This window comes from Pectinophora gossypiella, chromosome 17, assembly GCF_024362695.1.
Source record: "Pectinophora gossypiella chromosome 17, ilPecGoss1.1, whole genome shotgun sequence".
In the NCBI taxonomy this organism is placed as follows: domain Eukaryota; kingdom Metazoa; phylum Arthropoda; class Insecta; order Lepidoptera; family Gelechiidae; genus Pectinophora; species Pectinophora gossypiella.
In genome coordinates, this window is record NC_065420.1 from 6,137,508 (window position 1) to 6,157,449 (window position 19,942).

The 19,942-nt window shown below is 38.7% G+C and overlaps 3 protein-coding genes across 4 annotated transcripts in view; 2 read left to right on the forward strand and 1 right to left on the reverse strand.

Moving 5' to 3' along the window:
• The first annotated feature begins 367 nt into the window (after nt 1-367).
• LOC126374439 (TM2 domain-containing protein almondex) lies at nt 368-1,540 on the forward strand. Its single transcript, XM_050021088.1, has 4 exons — nt 368-540; nt 619-854; nt 941-1,062; nt 1,186-1,540. The coding sequence occupies exons 1-4, from the start codon at nt 447-449 to the stop codon at nt 1,463-1,465; spliced, it is 732 nt and encodes a 243-aa protein (XP_049877045.1). The 5' UTR covers nt 368-446; the 3' UTR covers nt 1,466-1,540.
• On the reverse strand, nt 1,527-3,588 carry LOC126374341 (X-ray repair cross-complementing protein 5-like). Its single transcript, XM_050020915.1, has one exon. The coding sequence runs from the start codon at nt 3,436-3,438 to the stop codon at nt 1,651-1,653; it is 1,788 nt and encodes a 595-aa protein (XP_049876872.1). The 5' UTR covers nt 3,439-3,588; the 3' UTR covers nt 1,527-1,650.
• A 1,507-nt stretch (nt 3,589-5,095) lies between these two features.
• LOC126374401 (guanine nucleotide-binding protein G(o) subunit alpha) overlaps nt 5,096-19,942 on the forward strand; it is a 49,780-nt gene continuing 34,933 nt past the window's right edge. Inside the window, exons 1-2 of one of the 2 annotated variants that reach the window (XM_050021039.1) lie at nt 5,096-5,228; nt 14,782-14,824. In XM_050021039.1, coding sequence (XP_049876996.1) covers nt 5,111-5,228; nt 14,782-14,824 — 161 coding nt within the window. In that variant the 5' untranslated portion in view covers nt 5,096-5,110. Of the gene's footprint in view, nt 5,229-8,508; nt 9,011-14,781; nt 14,825-19,942 lie in introns of those variants that run through there. The other variant, XM_050021038.1, reaches the window with a different exon arrangement.

Here is a 19,942-nt window from a genome sequence, read left to right on the forward strand (position 1 = left end):
TGGTCAGGGATTGATTTTCCGTTATGGTCAAGACTATGTGCTACGGATTGCTTTTTGTACGCCTATACATTACTGCGAAGGCTGCACAGCAATGGCGCCGCGCTCGACGCGAATTTATATCGAGGACTTCAACCAATAGACTCTGCGAATGTTGACGAACGCAGATACGTAAGACTGCTTAGAGCAACACAAGACTTCCGCGCAAGAGGTCCATGTTACCCTATGTCCGGCTGTTATTCAAAACAAGCTTATAATTTCCAAGGCGACATTGTAACGCAAAACATATTTTTTAAATCAGGATAAAAAAATATACATAACATTTAACACTCGTGTATCCGAATTTACTTTTCTCTAATGTCAAATTGTGACTGACAGTGACAGGTGATACTTGTTTATGATGGAGTAGAAAAGGTTTTTGTTTCCGTGAAAAAATGTGAATTTCCACCATGCCGAGAGCGTTGCCTCTGCGAATTAACATTCGAGACTGTATAGTTTTAGTCCTTTTAGTTATTTTCAATACTATAAATGTAACAGATATGGGTAAGTATTAATACTGTTCATGGAAACCATAACGGGGTGAAGGGATTCTTTCATTAAAAATATTTTTGTTATTTTTAGCAAACAACAATATGGATATTATTAAAGAGAAAAAATCCACCAAGGAATCGAACGATAAAGTTAGTAACAGGGGTGAAGTTGAGGATTATTTAAAAAGTTGCCCTTTTCTGGAGCAGGACAGTATTGAATGTTCTTCGTTACAGTACCCATGTATAGTATGTAACAGAAGCATAGACTGCCGTTATGGAGGTTTCTATAACTACACATGTGTAGTGAAGCCCAAAGTTGCCTGCAATGTGAGTATCAAATTGCTATCTTTTTTATCAGATAATCACAACAAATGAAAAAATTTTGACCTAAGTGTTTATTATTTGATTTTCAGGGCTCAAAAACATTCAACAGAACAGCCATGTGCAGATTTTGCTACCAGTCTGAAAAGTGGGAACACCGTTGTGACCAGAAAGCTAATTGTAACTCTCTGGCCTCACCATTGAAATATTACTCGTAAGTATTTAAGTATTCTCCGAACGTCACATCTGTCTAAAACTACTGCAGTTTCTCACAACCTATATAGCATACAGTGTCTTATTTATTATGATGTTATATTGAATATCTTTTTTGTTTCAGTACAAATTGTACCGTGTCTGATGATGTTATTTGCTTGGGCAACCGAAGATTCTTGAAGAAAATTCGATGTTCATGGACTGCAGGAACGCGTTGGGGAACTGCCCTCATTCTAGCCCTCACCCTTGGGGGCTTTGGAGCAGATAGATTTTACCTGGGCCACTGGCAGGAGGGGATTGGGAAACTCTTTAGTTTCGGAGGTCTCGGTGTCTGGACACTTGTAGATGCATTATTGATTGGAATACATCATTTAGGTCCTGCTGATGGGTCACTTTACATTTAAATTATTGTATCTTATCTATTAAAAGCTTATGAGTATATGTTAGGTTAAATAGTAAACCAAATTTTTCATGATGAACATTCTTTTATTTCTGTTTTAAAAAATATAATTTATTATGTACTCCAACAAACTTAAACAACTTCCAAGTACTATTTGCTCTTAATTTCAACATAAAAACAATCTGCATTTTAACTGCAAAATTGGTAAACTAGATCCACTAGTTCGTTCTTTTTCAGTCCTGTCAATGCAGGAATATCAGAATTGCCAGTGTTCTTCAATATTTCTTTCAGCTGTGCAACTGTGTATTGATGTACAGTCTCACACTGTATTCTCTCTTGTAACAATGAAGTATCTATTTCCTCTCCTTTAGCTTTTTTGCTACTTGCACCTGAATCCTTAGATGAAGTAGATCTCTTAGGTGCAGCTTGTTCAAATGGACCAAACAGCTCTTCAAAAAGATCTTCTTTGACACCTGCAAACTTCTCAGGGTTAGGGATTGTGGTATCAACATATGGTTGAACATCTTCCTCCTCCAAGGCTATGGCCTCAATAGCTTTGTATGTAGATTGCAATTTTGGGTTTTCAAACATATCTGGTTTGTAATCAATATGCAATTTCTTTATTACATCTCCCATTAGTATCTTTTTTTCTTCAGTGACATTACTTTCTTCTACATCATCAATTGCAGGAATATCCCTAACATTCTCCACAAATGGTATCTGAATGACATCAAATCCTGTCTCTATGTTAAGACCAAGTGGATGTTTGCATGGTGACAATGCAACTATTGTCGGTTTGCAATTCAACCTAGTACCTAGACAACAAATACCCACTGTACCAGTTTCAACTAAAGCTTTATGCATAGCATTAAATGTTAAGGTAGACCCTTCAACAAGTCCCTCATTGGGAAACAAAAAGTATCCTGATTTCAAAAACCATCTCTCCTTAGACATTACCCTTGCTGGTTTAAATCCCAGAAGTTTCATCATAGGGGGACCAAATGGATTTCTTAGTTTTTTCATTTCAGCATCTGTGAATTCAACTTTTTCTCCACCATATTCCTGGTAGAACAGTATTTCTGATTTCAGCAGTGGCACCTGTCTAGGTCCACTTTCCTCTTCATCTACATCCATTGCTAGAATATCTTCATTGTCAGTTGTAACTTTCATAGTTTTGGTAACACTTGAGACAATAGCATTGGTTTCTCTTTCCAGATTAACCCTTTTTTGTTGGTACAGAGGTGATTTGATTAATAAGTTGTATAAACCAACTCCTATAGACATACCATTACCAATTTCAAAGTTCAAGTGGGATACAGCTAAATGGCGATGGGTTTGCTGATGCATAACCTTTTCAATTTCTGTAACATTCCAGACTGGCGCTGGCAAGACGTAATCTCTTCCTTTGTTTACTTCTTTCAAAAATTGCTCATAAAATGGATCAATTTTATAATCACCTTCAGCAACATTTATTACTCTTATTTCAATGTTTGAATCAACTAGATCAACTACTCTTTTAAGAGTTGGCTTATGATCAGACGGCACAGGCGGCGTATCAAGCCTTGTCAACATGATGACACTCCTTGATGACAACTGTCTTTTACAATTTGTAAACAATTTACTGCAATGCCACAAAACATCAGATAATTGAAAGTCTTTTGCCGGTTTATATTGAGATAGATTAATGTTGCGTAGTTTCTGGAAATTATCCAACGTTCCTGAAGTCAAAGGAAACACTTCTACAACGCTTTTGGCCCCCAATGCCGATGTCTGGGTATCTTCGATACCATACAAGCACACGGCTATATTGTGAGCACTTGAAATTCTTAAATATTGCTTCAGCATCTCGCAAGTCGCTGCATGTGCATTAGCTGCTGTATTCCTTGAAGAATCCAAAACATTAATCAGAATAACACTTCCAGGACAACCCTTCCAATCTGGTATATTATTTTCGTCTCTTTCGTCGTCGGAATTCATATTTACAAACTAACCACTGAACTAAATCACAAGAAAAGAGGGAAATTATATTATTTACTGAAGAAGTACAGCCGGTAATCACCAAAAACCGCCAATAGAAAATAAAAAATAAAATGTCTGTTTGTCATTTTGTTTTTTTATAACTTGTTTGTTTTTTTTTCCTTTGGCCCATAACTTTGACTTGTGCAGCCACATCTAATGTCACTTTATGTTATTTGCAGTGAGTAGTGCGTAACGTGTCATATTTACGTGTCGCTTATTTGCCAGGTGTCTCACGCCATTTAAAATCCTGCTTTGGTCTTTTAATAAGTTTGTGAATCTAATAAATCTGTGACTACAATGGGACAATCCACCCAGCAGTACACTCGGTCATCTAATTCGATACTAAAAAAAATAGTCTATGGTCCACACTTTAATTAAATCACGATTGCGATTTTTGTCCTCGACCTCCATCGGAGGTTCTGGGTTCAAGTCTCGATGGGGACACGTCAAACAAAAAACATGTTGTGAGACTATTCTTGAAGTTTAATTAAGATATTACAGGCTGAAGTCACTGATTGTCCGACCGAAGATGATTCCGTGCTTCTAATATGCAGTTGATGCGTAGGCTCCATAACGTGCCCCCCAAAGCACGGATAATTTTCGTCTTCACCGAACTGGGGATCACAAAGCGATTTTTGTGTCATGTCATGTCCCTACCGGATTTCGAACAGGGACCTCAGGATCGTAAGCCAAAAACGCTCATCTACTGGACCACGAAGGGCGATGCTCATTATGAATTTATCACAAGTAGGTTTCCTGAGGAATTACTCTCAAATAAAGGGAAATTCGTTTAGCAAGTGCGCAGCATGACTGGTGGCAGAATTAAACTATAGAATACATGACTTGGCAATTACCTTCATCTAAACGTATTATTTTATGATTAAATAAAAGGATGGGAAATTAATATTTAAGGCGGGTACACGCAGTACCTAGCTTGCATGCCCCCGGCACGTGGCACACTTTACATGCCAGTAGTTCCTTTAGGTACATGCATGAAAGTGTGCTAGCTACAGGCTTGTGTATTCCCGCCTTTATAAATAGTCGGCGCTATAATGAAGCATTCTTTAAATTGCACAGTAGGTATTAAAGTAATTTCTCATTGCCAATTAAATCCGTGATGTAACTAACTATCTGATCATCCGCATGCGATGGTTAATAACCTCTCTCATCCTTTGTTTCGTTGATAGGCCAGAGAGAGAAAAGGCGCAAGGTTGACGTAGGGTTAATTAGTGTATCAGGGAGGCACCGGGCCACTGCGGCGCGGCGTGTGTCGTGCGGCGGCGTGCGGCCGGCGCGGCGGAGGCGGGCGAGCGTGCGCAGTGCGAGCGGCGCGCGGAGCCTGCGCGCTCCGTCATTCGTTCACGGGCCCACGTCGCGGCGCCATCTCCGCAGTCCGCACCGCCGCCCAGCGTCCAGGCGACGAGCGCTTGTCGGACAGCGCGTGTAGGGCCGAGCCGAGTGCCGCGCGGCCGTGTCGTGGTGAGCAGCGCCGAGCGCGACCACCTGAGAAGCAGCACGCGTGCGCGAGCGAGCGCGTGCGCGGCGCCACCTGCGCGCGACGACGGGCCGCGAGCATGCGAGGGGCACGGCGCTGCCGCGCGTAGCGAGCCAGGCCGTGCGCGCCATCGCCATGGGGTGCGCCTCGTCCGCAGAGGAGCGCGCCGCCATCGCGCGCAGCAAGCAGATCGAGAAGAACCTGAAGGAAGATGGCATGCAGGCGGCCAAGGACATCAAGCTGCTGCTCCTTGGTAACGGGGCTTCCTCTCTCTTTCCGTAGCTGAGTGCGCGCGCACGTTTACCTGAGCTCTATCGACTCCGGTGACCGTGCAGCGCGCACTTCAGCCTACACGCCACATTAGTAACTAATGTGCCTCAAAACAAGCGTCTATCATTATCATTTTTCATTTTCTTCGTATTTCAGGGTCATGTTTACGGCTTATTTGGGTACTCATAGTTGAGCTGTAACAAATAAGTAGCACATTCCATTACGAGTAAAATTATATTCTTATGATTATTTTGTTTTGTTATAGAAGGATAAATAAATACGATCTTGATTAGTATTCCAGTTTTCAATGATCTTGGATAGAGGTCAGATAGCTTGTAATGTGGTTGGGATGTAACTTGAAGCTGCGGTTCCCAGTACCTCTCGTGGTTAACAGTTGAAGTGAATGGTTGATAACATAAACATTACTTTATACGTCCCACTGCCGGGCATAGGCCTCCCCTCAGTCAACCGGAGGGGGTATGGAGCATACTCTACGCTGCACCACTACGGGTTGGTGGAGGTGTTTTACGGCTAATGCGGTTACTTATACGTAAATGGTTCCAATAGCCTCATATATTCAGTTACTATTAATTATCATTATCCGAAAAAAATAAATAGCCGAAGAAAATAAATAGCCGCGGGACCAAACGCTTTAACGTGCTACCTGGAGTCATCTTACTTTTTCGGATTCAAGCTTAAGCAGTGGTTGATATGTTATAAAAAAACTGTTTGTTATCAAAACATTCTTCAGAATCAAAACAATTAGCTTGATTGGATTATATCAGTCATCATTTGATCATTTCTCAAACGTTTATCTCGGGTCCTGCTTAAGCTCTAAGTTTTAACAGGAACCAGTTTTTAGAAGTAATTGAACACATACATATCAGAATCAGATGTCGTAAGCTGGATATGATGAACATTATGGTGATAAGGGATCAGCCTCGCCTATGACAACTGCCCATCATGTTAGAAAAGACACAATCGTTCTGTCGGATTTTACGACATGCCCGGGAAGACAAGCAGCTGTACGTGTTCTATGTTTATTATTTGGTCCCAGAACAGCATGGAAGCAATTAAAATATCCGGCCTCCGTGGTCCAGTGGTTTGAGCGTTGGGCTCAAGATCCGGAGGTCCCGGGTTAGGACATTACAGGCTGATCACCTGATTGTCTGAAAATAAGATGATCCGTGCTTCGAAAGGCAAGCCGTTGGTCCCGGTTACTACTTACTGATGTAAGTTAGTAGTCGTTACATGAGCCATATCATGCCTTTGGTGGCTCAATAATAACCCTGACACCAGGGGCCTGTTTAATAAAACTTACAATTGTAAATTACAACGACAATTTGGTGTTCATTACGTAGCTAATATGAAACTGCAAAATATTCGTGATCACACACTCCGCAATGTACATCAAATTGTCATTGTAATTTACTATTGTAAGTTTTATTAAACAGGCCCCAGGGTTGATGGGGTAGGTAATCCACCTCACAAACCCACACGCCAGAAAAAGATTAAAATATCAAGAAAACCTATACTTACTAATAGATAATATTTTGAGGACGCATAGTACTAGCTAGTATTAGTGCTAAGGATACATTTATTTTATTCTTGAAAAAAATAGATAAATATATATTTTTTAATAAAAATAGACGCGCGTCTGACCACAATCTCACCTGATAGTAAGTGACGATGTGATCGAGGGTCGATCACGCTTACCTACCAAATGCCTATTCACTCTAGCATTGAAGACTCCCAGATTATAACGAGTTGGAAAAAAAGACGATGGCAGACAGTAATATTATTTGCAAAAACCTTACTCGTAAGTACTTAGGTATTTTTAACGATGCTGCTTAAATGCATCATCGTCCTTTGTTACACAACTTACGATCCATATAGATTCACAAACAAACATATTCCTATAAACATTTATAACATGTACAAAAATTCAGTGATTATTGTGTTTTCGAATATCAAAACAAACCTATTTATTTATAAAGTGACGCTTGATGTTAGATATAACTCTTCTCATCATGTACCTAGTCATTATCATCATTATAATAATATCACATTTTAGGACGAATATCAGAAATTACTTCGGGTTATCTCCGAGACAAAATGTACCCCTGCCCACCCTGATAAGGATTAATGGTGTGATTTTGTATTATGTTATTATACAAGCAGTTACACATGTACTTCGGTACATCAATAAGATTTACGAATTATCTACTATAACACATAAGGTCACGGTTATATCCCAATTGAATTACTAATAATAATTAAAAAAATAACAAAATAATAATAACAATGATTATAATAATATTTTAATTATTAATTATATTTATTTATCGTTGTTACAATTTATTGCCTGCTATCATTATGATTATTATTATGTGAAATTGATATAGGGCTATAATTAGGTATTTACCTATTTACTGCTTCCAAGTGTTATTAAAACTCATGTGACTATACTTATTTAAAATTGTACAATAGAACACAAATACAATTTATTACACGCAATAAACAGAACAAAAGAAGTACAATCGACTGTGTTGAAACGAGACTACCTATACCTATCTAACTAAGGTATATTTAAACTCTTATATACAATTTTGATTTTAATATAACACGGGGTTACATTGATACGATCCGTTCGGTTTGCCATACATAAGTAAATGAATAATAGTCACCGTATCCAGAACAGGGAAGGCAAAGTCACATGTCATAAGATAACTCACAGCCAATATCATGATATTCGTCCTATGATGAACCGTATGATGACATGATGAATATTACTTGCGAAAAGATATATTTACATAATTTCGAATGACTTCCAACTTATTGCCTGATAAAATGTTATAGTCAAATATGCATAATGTAATAAATAATGTTGTTATGAGTTATTCATCAGGCGCTTTGTCACGAGCTGTATTAGCGTCTATGTCGGTTGGTGTTACATATTTGGTGTGCAATCGGCGTTAATTATTTGAATTATTTTACTTTGAGAGTAAAAGAAATACTGAAAATTAATTTGCCTTTTACATAAATCTGTGTATTAAGTTGGCAGTTCATTACAACATAAACAAAATAAAATATGCCAAATAATTTAGACTAGAATAACTAAAATATATTTTTTTACAAAAACGATATGTCACCATAGACTATAGACTTTTGAACGTTTGAACGCATTTTGCTTTTGTTCTCTTTCGTGTGTGAATCTACTTCCACGCATGTGTGAGCGAGCTCGAACGAAGAGTGCCGAACGTACCCGAACGTCAGTCGAGCGGGGCGCGGTCGCCGTCACGGAGCGGAGCTGGCGCTTGTCATCCGGCGGCCATTATCTCGTATTTGAACGGATTCATAAAATCAATTAAAGTTCGCGTTGCCGTTACGCGTATTCGGTGTCGGGTCTTGTAAAGATTCCGTAAATCGCAGCCCGTGTGTTTATCGGCCGGATTAAAGTGTGTTTCCGTTCGGTGGGAACAGTGAGAAGTGATCCATTAGGTTACTGTGTATCGGGTGGTATCGCAGTGTAGGGTGGCTCCGGCTGGGCCGGGGCGAGCGGGCGCGTGCGGAGCGCATGCAGAGGGAGCGGTGAGAGCGGTGGGCGCGAGCTCGGGGCCGGGCAAGGCTCGCGGACAGCTGCCGACATGGGGTGCGCACAGTCCGCCGAGGAGCGCGCCGCCGCCGCTCGCAGCCGACAGATCGAGAGGAACCTGAAGGAGGACGGCATCCAGGCCTCGAAGGATATCAAATTGTTGCTCCTAGGTACGCAGCTTGCGCGTGACTAGCCCGGGACGCGTGGCCGCACCCATGCACACGATCGTAACGTTTTTGGGCGTTACGGGTTGATATCTGAACTTGAAATGGTTTTTTCTCTGGAAGCATCTATTCACCGGGGCTATGTACACGAGTAACGATGATATATTGATTGAGTAGTAACTAATCGGCTTTCTCCTGTTGCTCATCAGTATTCTGGTATGTGCGGCTGTTCCGCGTGCAAATGAAAGTGCCTATTGGCCCACTGCACTAGGAAGTGTTTAAATTTGTTTTAGTTCAGCATTACAGTTCGTAAGAGTTCACTAACCTGAAATATAACCTGGTAATTGCTTAGTGGAGTAGTCAACTTCACCTCTTGAAGCCATTTGCATTATTATACTAATTATCATTAGCAATGAATGAGTAAAAAATCTGGAGGGCGTCATCAACTAGATATCATAAAGCCAATAAGCAGGACAATTTCCATATAAATGTCTTGGTTATTTTCCTCTAGTCATTGACAATTTACCTATCTATACAAATGCTTTAAGTCTTCACAGTGTACCCATAAAATGTCTTATCACAATATCTTATCAGGTAGGTATTGCCCAATGTCTATATCAAATTATTGAACATATCAAGATTTAATCATTGAGAGCTGTGCAAGCACATAAGATAAATTTTAGACTGCTCAGTGATGGAACACTTTAAAATAGGATTGTAAAGCATTCCACTACTGCTACAGAATGCTTTTAATCTGCTCAACAACAACACTACAGTAAAATACTCCAAGTTCATAGAAACTCCAAAACTTATCAGAAATATCCTTATGTCCCCAACAAAACCCCTTTTCCGTACACAATTCCTTGAAACTCATACATTTCACATGTAGGCAATTTGTATAAAAAAATAAAATAGAATCAACTTAATGGGCAATTGATGTTAATGAATATAGGCTAACTTTTCCATTGTTTCCTTCTTCATACTTTTTAATATTACAAATACAGATCTGAATTTAGAATGTCTATTGTTCCTATGAAACCTATATCTAATAGTGATGAGTTACTCTGCATGTCTATAGTTTGGTGAGAATGTAAATAGCCAGCTATACCTGTTGACTTTTGAACTGCTGCCAATAAATCTGAGCAGTGTCATTCACACTGAATGGGAACGCTGCCATGCAAATATGCAACAATTGAAGGAAAATACTTACAGTATAGTCTACAGTAACCGCTAATAACATGATCAATGATATTTATAGAATAGGCAATGAAAACAATAATTTTCTACCACCAAAGCCTCAATATGTTTCATAGGCAGAAATTAATGCTGTATTAAAGCAATTCATCATAGAGATCAAATTCCAGTAAAACATAGCTTTGAGGATAGCAGTTACTGGACTGCACCACTAAATAAATAAAAACAACCATAAAGCATCTGATAAAGACTTTCAAGTTGATGGCAGATCGCAGTGCAGTGAAAAAAACCCGTAATTCTAACATTATACCTACCTCTTACATCCGCCTAATTATAATGTAGCTTTTCTGCATATTATTAACAGATGCAAAATGCCAGTCATGCTCAAGAGACGTAAATTTTTATGACAAAGTTGGGTATGATCAGCTATAACCTCAATAAATGAAAGCTCATTGTTGATACTTTGTGGATTTACAAACATTTCCTGCTATGATTGCCTCTGAAATACAGACAACCATTCACAATCATGAATTTCCCAATGAAAACTGAGCTTAGTGGATAAATAAGCTTCATCAACCTGCATCTGTAATAGTATTATCTATTAATGACTGAAGTACACAGGTTGTGCAAACATGTACAGTGAAGATGTATGTTTTACCTTGGTCTTGACTTTGAGTATGGTAGGCGCGTCGTGAGGTACATCTGGCCAGTGGGTCCTCTCATTGCAATATAATCACCTGACCCATGACTCATTGACAACAATTCATTCAATTAGGTACCACACTCAACAGCCAGTTTACTATGTATAATTATGTTTGGACCTCTCATTATCAGCTAAATAAATCTTAATCCCGCCACAACATTATTTAAATTTACATTTGCAATTGTAATTTGGATAAACTAAGCAATTAATTAAAACTAATATTATGTATAAATGCAAATGTCCTTCAATATCCTTGGACCTACTGATAGTGATAACATAAAAACTCAAATATATTACCTTGTGTGATGTTGTAGTTGTTTGACAGGTTTTTATTTATCTAAATAAAAAGCTATTTTGACAAAATTTTACTATACTAAATCAAGGTCATGTTTTAGCTGACTACTTATTCCATATTTAGCCTAAAGACGTGCCATGGTCATTAGTCAGCAAATAGTAATTGTTTTGTGTGACTCACCTGTGTTTTCCCCTTTCCATGAGAAGTTATATTATTGATCCGTTTTCGCAATTTGCATTTTAAATGACCATGCTTTGTTAGTGCATTTGCTGAATATTTGCTGAATATGTATTTATACACAATATGTATAATTGCATTAATCTGTAAAGACGAGATTATTCGTTCTACATAGTTATACAAAACATTGTAAAGTTTAGTTGGTTTTATACCTATTTGGCGCAGGTTTGGCGGCACTTTACAGTAATATCATTTAGTATTTTTTATTTACATAAAGTTATGGCATTCTGGGTCAGAACATCTATACTTTTACATCATAACATAATACCGTCTTGTCTTCGTTATACCCTGGTTGGTAGATTGAAACCTTGTTTACTCATAGGCGTCCTCAGTCCTGCCACCCCCATAGAAATACAATCTATCATGTCCCATCATTTATTCGCTTTTGTTTGTACAACGTCGCCGACGCGAGTAAGGTCGCCGTTAATATTAGCTTGACCAAAAACTGCTAATAATAACGCGGTCATGTAACGCCCATTACTTTCGCTTAGTGATTCACGTTAAGACATCCACGTGGTAAGGAAAATTAGTGATTCTTGAACTTGTGAACAACTCTTAAAGGTTGTTAACAAGTTCAAACTGAACCTCCCAAAGTTTAGTGATTCATTCTCGAATTGATTCATCATCATCATTCAGTCTTCGACCTGCCATTTACATCTTTATAATACAAAATCTTGTGCTTCGCGAAGAATCGTTACATAAAGGAAATTACAGTGTGGCGGTTTCCTTCCTGCTTTCTCTTGATGAACTTTTCTATTCAAAATAGCGAGATTTTTATTATAACGTAGAAAAATAGAAAATATTTCCTCTGAAAGTTATTCTCTTTTAAAGAAAAAAAGATCTTGTATTAAGCTTGATTATTTACAGATATTTTCGATGACAAACTATTTAAATGACCAGGTGCTGACAATTTACTCATAAAGCCATATTCGGGTCTTCTAATCCATATACGTGGTTGGTCATAGCTTTAGCGAGATTATGCCAAATACGCTTGTGACAAGTATGTCAGCCAGTTAGTAAAGTTAATTGATGTGTCACGTCATGATATCGTGACCAAAGGCGATATGTGCTGGTACATGTCAATCTGTCCCTGGAGTCGAGCTCATAATGTCTTTTAAGGCTTTTTTAAATATCTGTCTCAGGTCGTATTGTCAATGAAAGGTAGGAATGGTCTTAGCTAACGAGTTTTCAGTTTATACGACTAGGTTTGGGTGTTGATTACGCGAACACAGTTTTAATCTGGGTCTTGTCGTTCAAAATATGAACGCGTTCAATTTTGTTACAGTACGTTTATAGCGTCTATTCATGGATCGCATTTTCGTTGTATTAGGTTGTCGAGGGTCGGTGGGGTAATATAGACAGGTAGTATTATCAGGCAGGCGGATGCAGCTCGCGATGAACGATATTATCGCTGCGATAGCGCAAAAAGGCTCCGCAGCAACGTCGGCTCATCCGATCACGCCGCAGATACGAGTACTGCCGGTCGTGAACCAAAATTGGGTTCATGCCACCATGCTGGATAAGCTATCTAGACCCATTTTATACGTCTGACTTTTGTCTTTTTCAGTTTTGGAATAAATATACACGCACGTGTATAGTAATGTTATGATCGAGAAGCATTGAAACACACCAACGTTGAAACATTTACAACATCATGTCTCAAATCTGTTGTGACGCTATTTTTTCACTTCACATAATAAACTCACAATGCGTTCCTGACATTTGAAGTGTTTAAAAGCCGTCGAATGAGGTGTCTGTAGGAATGGTTCCTAGTCACGCGACTAGCAACTATTTTATTGTGAAAGTTTACAAAAAACTAGTTTTGACTGGAATTTTATTTAGTGGATCATCTATAAATGTAGGTACGATAAAATGTTTAAATGTATAAATAGAAATATCAATACCTCATGTGTATTTTCATCGCGTTATTACAGGACTTGCCTTTCTTACTCGATATTTTTGGAGCACTTATTTGATGAGTGTGTTAAGTTAGTTATTAGATCTTCCAATTTTGATATGCGGTGTTGAAAATGATCTTGAAATATGAAGTTTACAACACGGTATGAGAATGAATCGCAAGCCAGTATTGATTTACATGTTGCTAACTGCAAATGTAGAATGGAATCGGCGGAGAAGTCTCAATGTAAGTGTGATATGATACGTGTATCGGAAGGTCAGGGAGCGGCCATTCCCGCTGCCGGCAATTACAGCCAACTGGGGTCACGGCACTCAACCTGTATTTGATTCGTTTTGCTACACCCACGTAGTTTTCTCACTTTATAAATTAGGTTATTACGAATGGCACATCTCAAATCTATGTCTAATTCTAGATAATTGATGACCCGATGTCAATTATGATTATGAATGAATCATTCTTAGATTCAGTTGAGTATCCATTAGTGAATAAAGATGAATGGAGTCATTATGTAATTTATAAACTTACTACGACTGAGACAGATAACTACGATGTCCTCCTCGTTATAGCATGAAATATTGTTCTCGTTCTTTTGTGATGCCTTTGGGGCGTACCTAGGCCGTCAGATGCCAATAGGCAAGCCATTGACGTCATCACGTTTTGTTTGGGACACAAGTCCTCTGAATCCCGGTTATATTTAGCTTTCTCCACAAGATTACATCTGCCGTGTGTTGCTTTATATAAAATTGAAAAGGTCGTGATTTCAAGAAGGCAGGATTTGGGCTGATTATGGTTTCATGTTCCATTTTCAGAATGGATTTTTTATTTGGACCGAAAATTGCGGTCTGATATTGTGGGTAGCTTTCTGTAATAATGAAAGGAAATCGTATCTTTGTTTATTCTTGTTCTTGAAATTATATCCTTACTATATTATCTAATACAGAACAGAACTAACATTAGAAACATTCGTATCTTCTCTTCTAACATGTGGGTTGTCAATAACAGATCTGATCAACCCTTGGTTACTATTGAGCTATTCTATTGGTATTAATAAATAATAGGTATTATATATTTTATAAACCGTAGATATCTTTGATTCTGCTAAAATAATACACAGCAAGTTTCAGAAGCCAGAAAATTTGGTATCCGCAGGCGCGTTTGATTTATTTTCCCAAGCTATTTTTGCCTGCGAGAGACATGTATAATGTGAACTGTAACAGTTTACGTTTAGCTTGTAATTTACTTTTTAACCGCTGCAAGTTTTATTGCTCTGGCAACGTCTGGAGTCAACAATGCTGTGAACATTGGTATCTTTTCAAATCTGTTATGCTGAGACTTGGTGTTTTCAAAAATTTCAAAATTATGTGCTAATACTTTGGTTGCATGTTATAAAGTGAGACAATACATATTCTAATGAATCGTTCTTGTTACAGGTGCCGGCGAGTCGGGCAAGAGTACTATAGTCAAACAAATGAAGTAAGTACTTTTGTCTTTTGCATTAGCTATCAAAACATTGAACAACAATTATATCATGCTCCTAAGGCTTATCTGCCTAATTTAATTCGATGAAGAATTATCGTTTTTGAGAGTAAATAGAGGGGATTCTACAAAATGCTATCTGACTGTCATTAGATAAGGTAGAAGTAAAGCAATCAATAACAACAGTAGACTTCTTATTGCCACTCGATATTATTCAGTCCGATTGCTACTATCTCTATTTATCTAATATCTACGACTTGTCAACAAGCGTTTTAACGTTTTGGTGATAAAGGATTACGAGCGATATCAACAAACTTTATGCAATATGTATTATAATGTATTATATGATATGACTGGTCCTATCTAAGATAGTTTGCTCTTAGTAACTTGGTGAAAAGGATTCCAGGACATGCTGATGTCTACCTAAATACATTGTTTTAAGTTTACGCGGTTATTATCATAATTAAAGCACATAATAACGGGTTCTTACAGCGTTTAAATGGGGATATGAGACTCCCGATATTTCGACACTGTTGCAAGTGCCATGATCAAATATCGGGAGTCTCATATCCCCATTTAAACGCGGAAGAACCCGTTATTATGTGCTTTAATTATGTCTACCTAAATGTTCATGATTTTGAAATATATTTTGTGCTATACGCTGAGTCTAAGATTCTTTCCTGTCTACGTGATCGACTTGGTTTGAAAATTACACATAATATATTATTTAGGTTGGTAATTCTTTAATTACAAAATGACATGGCATTAGAACTGTAGGAATCCAATTTTCTCAGTTCACCGAATGTTTGTTGTCTATCGCTACGATTCGTGTAGTTATCGTTCAATAACTTGACGTAATATGTAGACGAACCGTTGATTTTTAAGTCTATGTGGGTTCTTATTTATATACTACATAAGTCGCTCCAGGAATGAGCTACTGCGGCGAACTGCGAGGGAGTTAGACGTGAAGTCATCCATGTTAAAGCTACAGCCATCTTAATCATTGACATAAGCATTACTTACTGAGTAATAGACTCACGTTATCAAGATTTCACAATTGCCTATATTACTCGTATCTGATTCACTTAGGAGTCGTCAAGATCTCCGTACTCACTAATACTCCGTTCATACTAATATTAATGCGAAAGTACCTTTGTCTGTCTGTTCTCTTTTGACGCTTACTTTAGATTAGATTTAGATGAAATTTCGTATGGACATATTTTGAGAGTCCGGGAAGAACATAGGAAAGTTTATGTCCCGGAAATCACTCTCCACGTGGATGGAGTCGCGGACGGAAACCTGGTTCATTATAACGCTCACTTGAGATGCCGATTCGAAGACAGATCTATTATCAGCTAACTGTTAACGGGTGTTTAGAAACAAAAGGCTATCGTCACGGCGCACGCGTCGCGAGGCGTGAAATTACTATCGTGACGTCACACGGCGACACGACGCTGCCAAATTGTTGCTCTTGGTCAGTTAATTTACCAAGTGGTATCTATAATATATATATTCGTTTCAAAGATGGTCTGCCCAGAATTAAAAGATGATGTTTATTGCGAAAAATTACTCACTTGGATGGTTCAAGGAATAGATCGTTCTAGCTCTGACGCGAATTGACGCAAGGTTATGTAGTTATTGGCATAGAAACTCATGTGGCAAACATTGTATGTACTCAATTGCTCTTCTCACTAACCTATAATCAAGTTCAACGACCCACCTTACATCATCATCAGCCGTATGACGCCCACTGCTGGGCATAGGCCTCCCCCAAGGATCTCCACGACGTTCGGTCCTGCGGTGTCCGCATCCAGCGGCTTCCCGCGACCTTCACCAGATTGTCGGTCCACCTTGTAGCGGGCCTACCCACTGAGCGTCGTCCGACACGTGGTCGCCACTCCAGAACCTTTCCGCCCCATCGGCCATCGGTTCTCCTCGCTATGTGTCCTGCCCACTGCCACTTCAGCTTTGCAATTCTCCGAGCTATATCGGTGACTTATGTGGAATAGATCGTTCTAGCTCTGACGCGAAATGACACAAGGTTATGTAGTTATTGGCATAGAAACTCATGTGGCAAACATTGTATGTACTCAATTGCTCTTCTCACTAACCTATAATCAAGTTCAACGACCCACCTTACATAAGTCGTATGAATGTTTCCTCGTAATGGGTACCGGAGCTCTGCGCACGGCAAACACAGGCCAATTCCAAGTGTAATCTTATCTAGTGCCATGTCAACAAGTGACGGTATCTCGTCGGTCGCGGATTAGCGTGCCAATAAGAGATGAACGCCGGTAATCAGTGTGCCACAGCGGTGCCGGTGACGTAACACTCACTGCCCCGGATGCGGGACACGCAGAGAACCATGCAAGGTATGTGGCGTAAATCCTCCACGCATGCGCTATACTTGACCTGCTCCAGGGCCGGTACACTGACATTGTTCCTCACTTTTCCTTGACAAGAAATTATAAATGTGTAGTTCGCCTTCCCAAGTCGCGCTGTGGTTCCGAATTAACCATAACAAGTAGGTTCACTTCAGTTTTATTTCGTTAAACTACCTATATTATTATTTTCCTATAGCGTAATGCTATTTGTTATAACTGTACTAATAGGTACTATGACGCATTTATTGATGATTTTCCTGTTAATATAAACAGCTTTCCTGCCATTACATTTCGGTTAACGATTAAGTCCCGGCCAAACATTGGTATCGTTAACCTTTCTGAATCGTTTCTTTTACGAAAAGTCATTTTTTCGTTGTTAGCGCGTGAAAGAAGCTAAAAGAACGCCAAGCAATTAAACTAAATGACAAAATGCGCTGGCATGACTCAGGGGTAGGGGCCGTACGAGTGACTTGCGCTCTTTAGTTCACTGAACTTCTCATATCGCGCACGCTCGTGGAGAAAATGAGTTTCCCTCTTCTCTATTATCTCAAACGCGAGTCCGGGGAACTTGAATGTTTTTCGAAATACCTCTTTGTGTATGCATACGTTGTTTTCATTGTTCGTGTTCTCGCACTGTGGAATAATGAAGAGTTTGCAGAAGGGACGCGTGCCACAGTCGCCGCAAAGCGCGGTGTGACGTCACCACCTATTGTCGTGGTTTCAGAGGACCGCATTTTTTCGCATGTTGTACGTCAGCCATCGGTACGGTTAGCAACTGCACTCAAGGACGGCCTTGAAATATTAGCCTCTTCCTTTTTAGGATGGGGTGTGACGTACAGTTTATGACCCCTTAAATGTATAATTTGTCCTACCTTTCCAGACATACCTACTTTACAGATAAAGGAATTACTACTAACTTTCTAATAGTTTACACTTAATTTCTATTTAAAAGTATACCAAGTCTAAATAACTATTATAATTGTGGCCTATCATATTTTTTATTACTTTCGCGTCTGATGTTTCCCACGATTTACGTGAGAAGTGTGTTCTGCTATTGTTGTGATGTGAAAAGCGGTAACTAAATAGGCATTGTGGTGTCAAAATTTGTGATTTTCAAATGTACAATTTGCCTTACCTAGCTTAGTTAATATTCAGGAAGTTTTATGTAGTTTCTGCGCCATAAAATGTACAGAAATGGTTTCATTGATTTTGATCGTGTAGCTAATAATTTCCACCCCACTGCTATTTAGGAGGTTGAACTATTAATACTTAGTTTTGAAGCTTTTGGTTACGGATGAAATTAATAAACAATAGCTGTAAGTGATCCATTAAATAAATAAATAAATAAATAGACCTTACATACCACTTTATAAACCAAAGCGGACTCAGAGCATATTATGCACTTTACTACTACACTACTGGTAAGTAGTTATGGTTCCGCATCTGCCCGGCCAAGCAGTGAATGATGGCCTTTGTTTTTTAAAATTATTTTAAGACATTATACGGAAAACACAAACACGCGCTCATTTGCCTTAATTACATATTATAGGAATCGAATCCGAACTTTTTGACTTGTAGGTGTATATTGACGAACCTAACCAAAGAACTTACGACTACAAGGTCCATTCCGTTTGTTTTCAAACAATTCTTTGAATATCTCGTCATAGTCGTACACCAATGTCGATCCAGTGACTGGAAGTGTCTTATCTCACCAATGATTCATGGTTACCTAGTGAACGGATGAGTAATCTCTAGTTTACTTGCTTTATTAACGCGCACTTGTAACGTTTGCTCCGGTGGTTCGTTGGGATAACGGATATCGGTATTTCTAAAGCATTTTCGTACATTTTGTATGGAACTCTATTGTTACTATGCAATGTGCACTAAGAACTATCTTTCGCTTGTCTAATCAGCGAATGAAAAGCGTTGAATGAATAGGTTTAACTTTCAATAAAGAACATGTTTTAGTGCTTAGGTCCAAAGTAGTACTCAATGAAACACTGGCAACACAAGTATGAAAATATAAATTTTATACAATTAAAAATTAAGAATATTTTTATATGGCAATATTGTACCGACTTGAATGGCCGACGCCTCTCGCGAAAGTGTACCAATAAATAAATAATGACAAGCAACAACTGCTGTTTGCACTTGGAAGTAGAACCCTCGACCTTTCATCATCTACTACAGTCCACATAACAAGAACCGAACATGGGCCGCATATAAAGATAACAGGTACCATACCTATTCCAATGGTTTGTTGTCATAAGTAACCATAATTTGAACCGCATGCTATTGACCCCTGGTGTCTTACATGTTTCGAAATGTTTATCTATCGTATCATCCATCAGGCAAACTTTCATCCATGACTCGGCGATAATGGCTCAGAATAAATCCCACGTCGCGTCGTCAGATGCAATTAATGTGTCTGATTTTTATGAATTATTCTGTTGAATAATTCTATGAAATAGAAACATGTATTCGCAACATTTGTATATAACTACTGTCATGAACGAACATAACTACATTATGAAGCATCGACTACACGCACAATGTTTTTCGCAGTAATTGTTATTTGCACAAGCAGATAAGACAGCAAAACGCGGCATGTACTAGAGTGCTCACGTGTGCAATTAAGAATTTGTGTAGTTGAGACTGAGTGTGGCCGAATCTTAAACAGCTTAATAGATACCGTACACTTAGTCCATAAAAGAACTACGAATTGTGAACA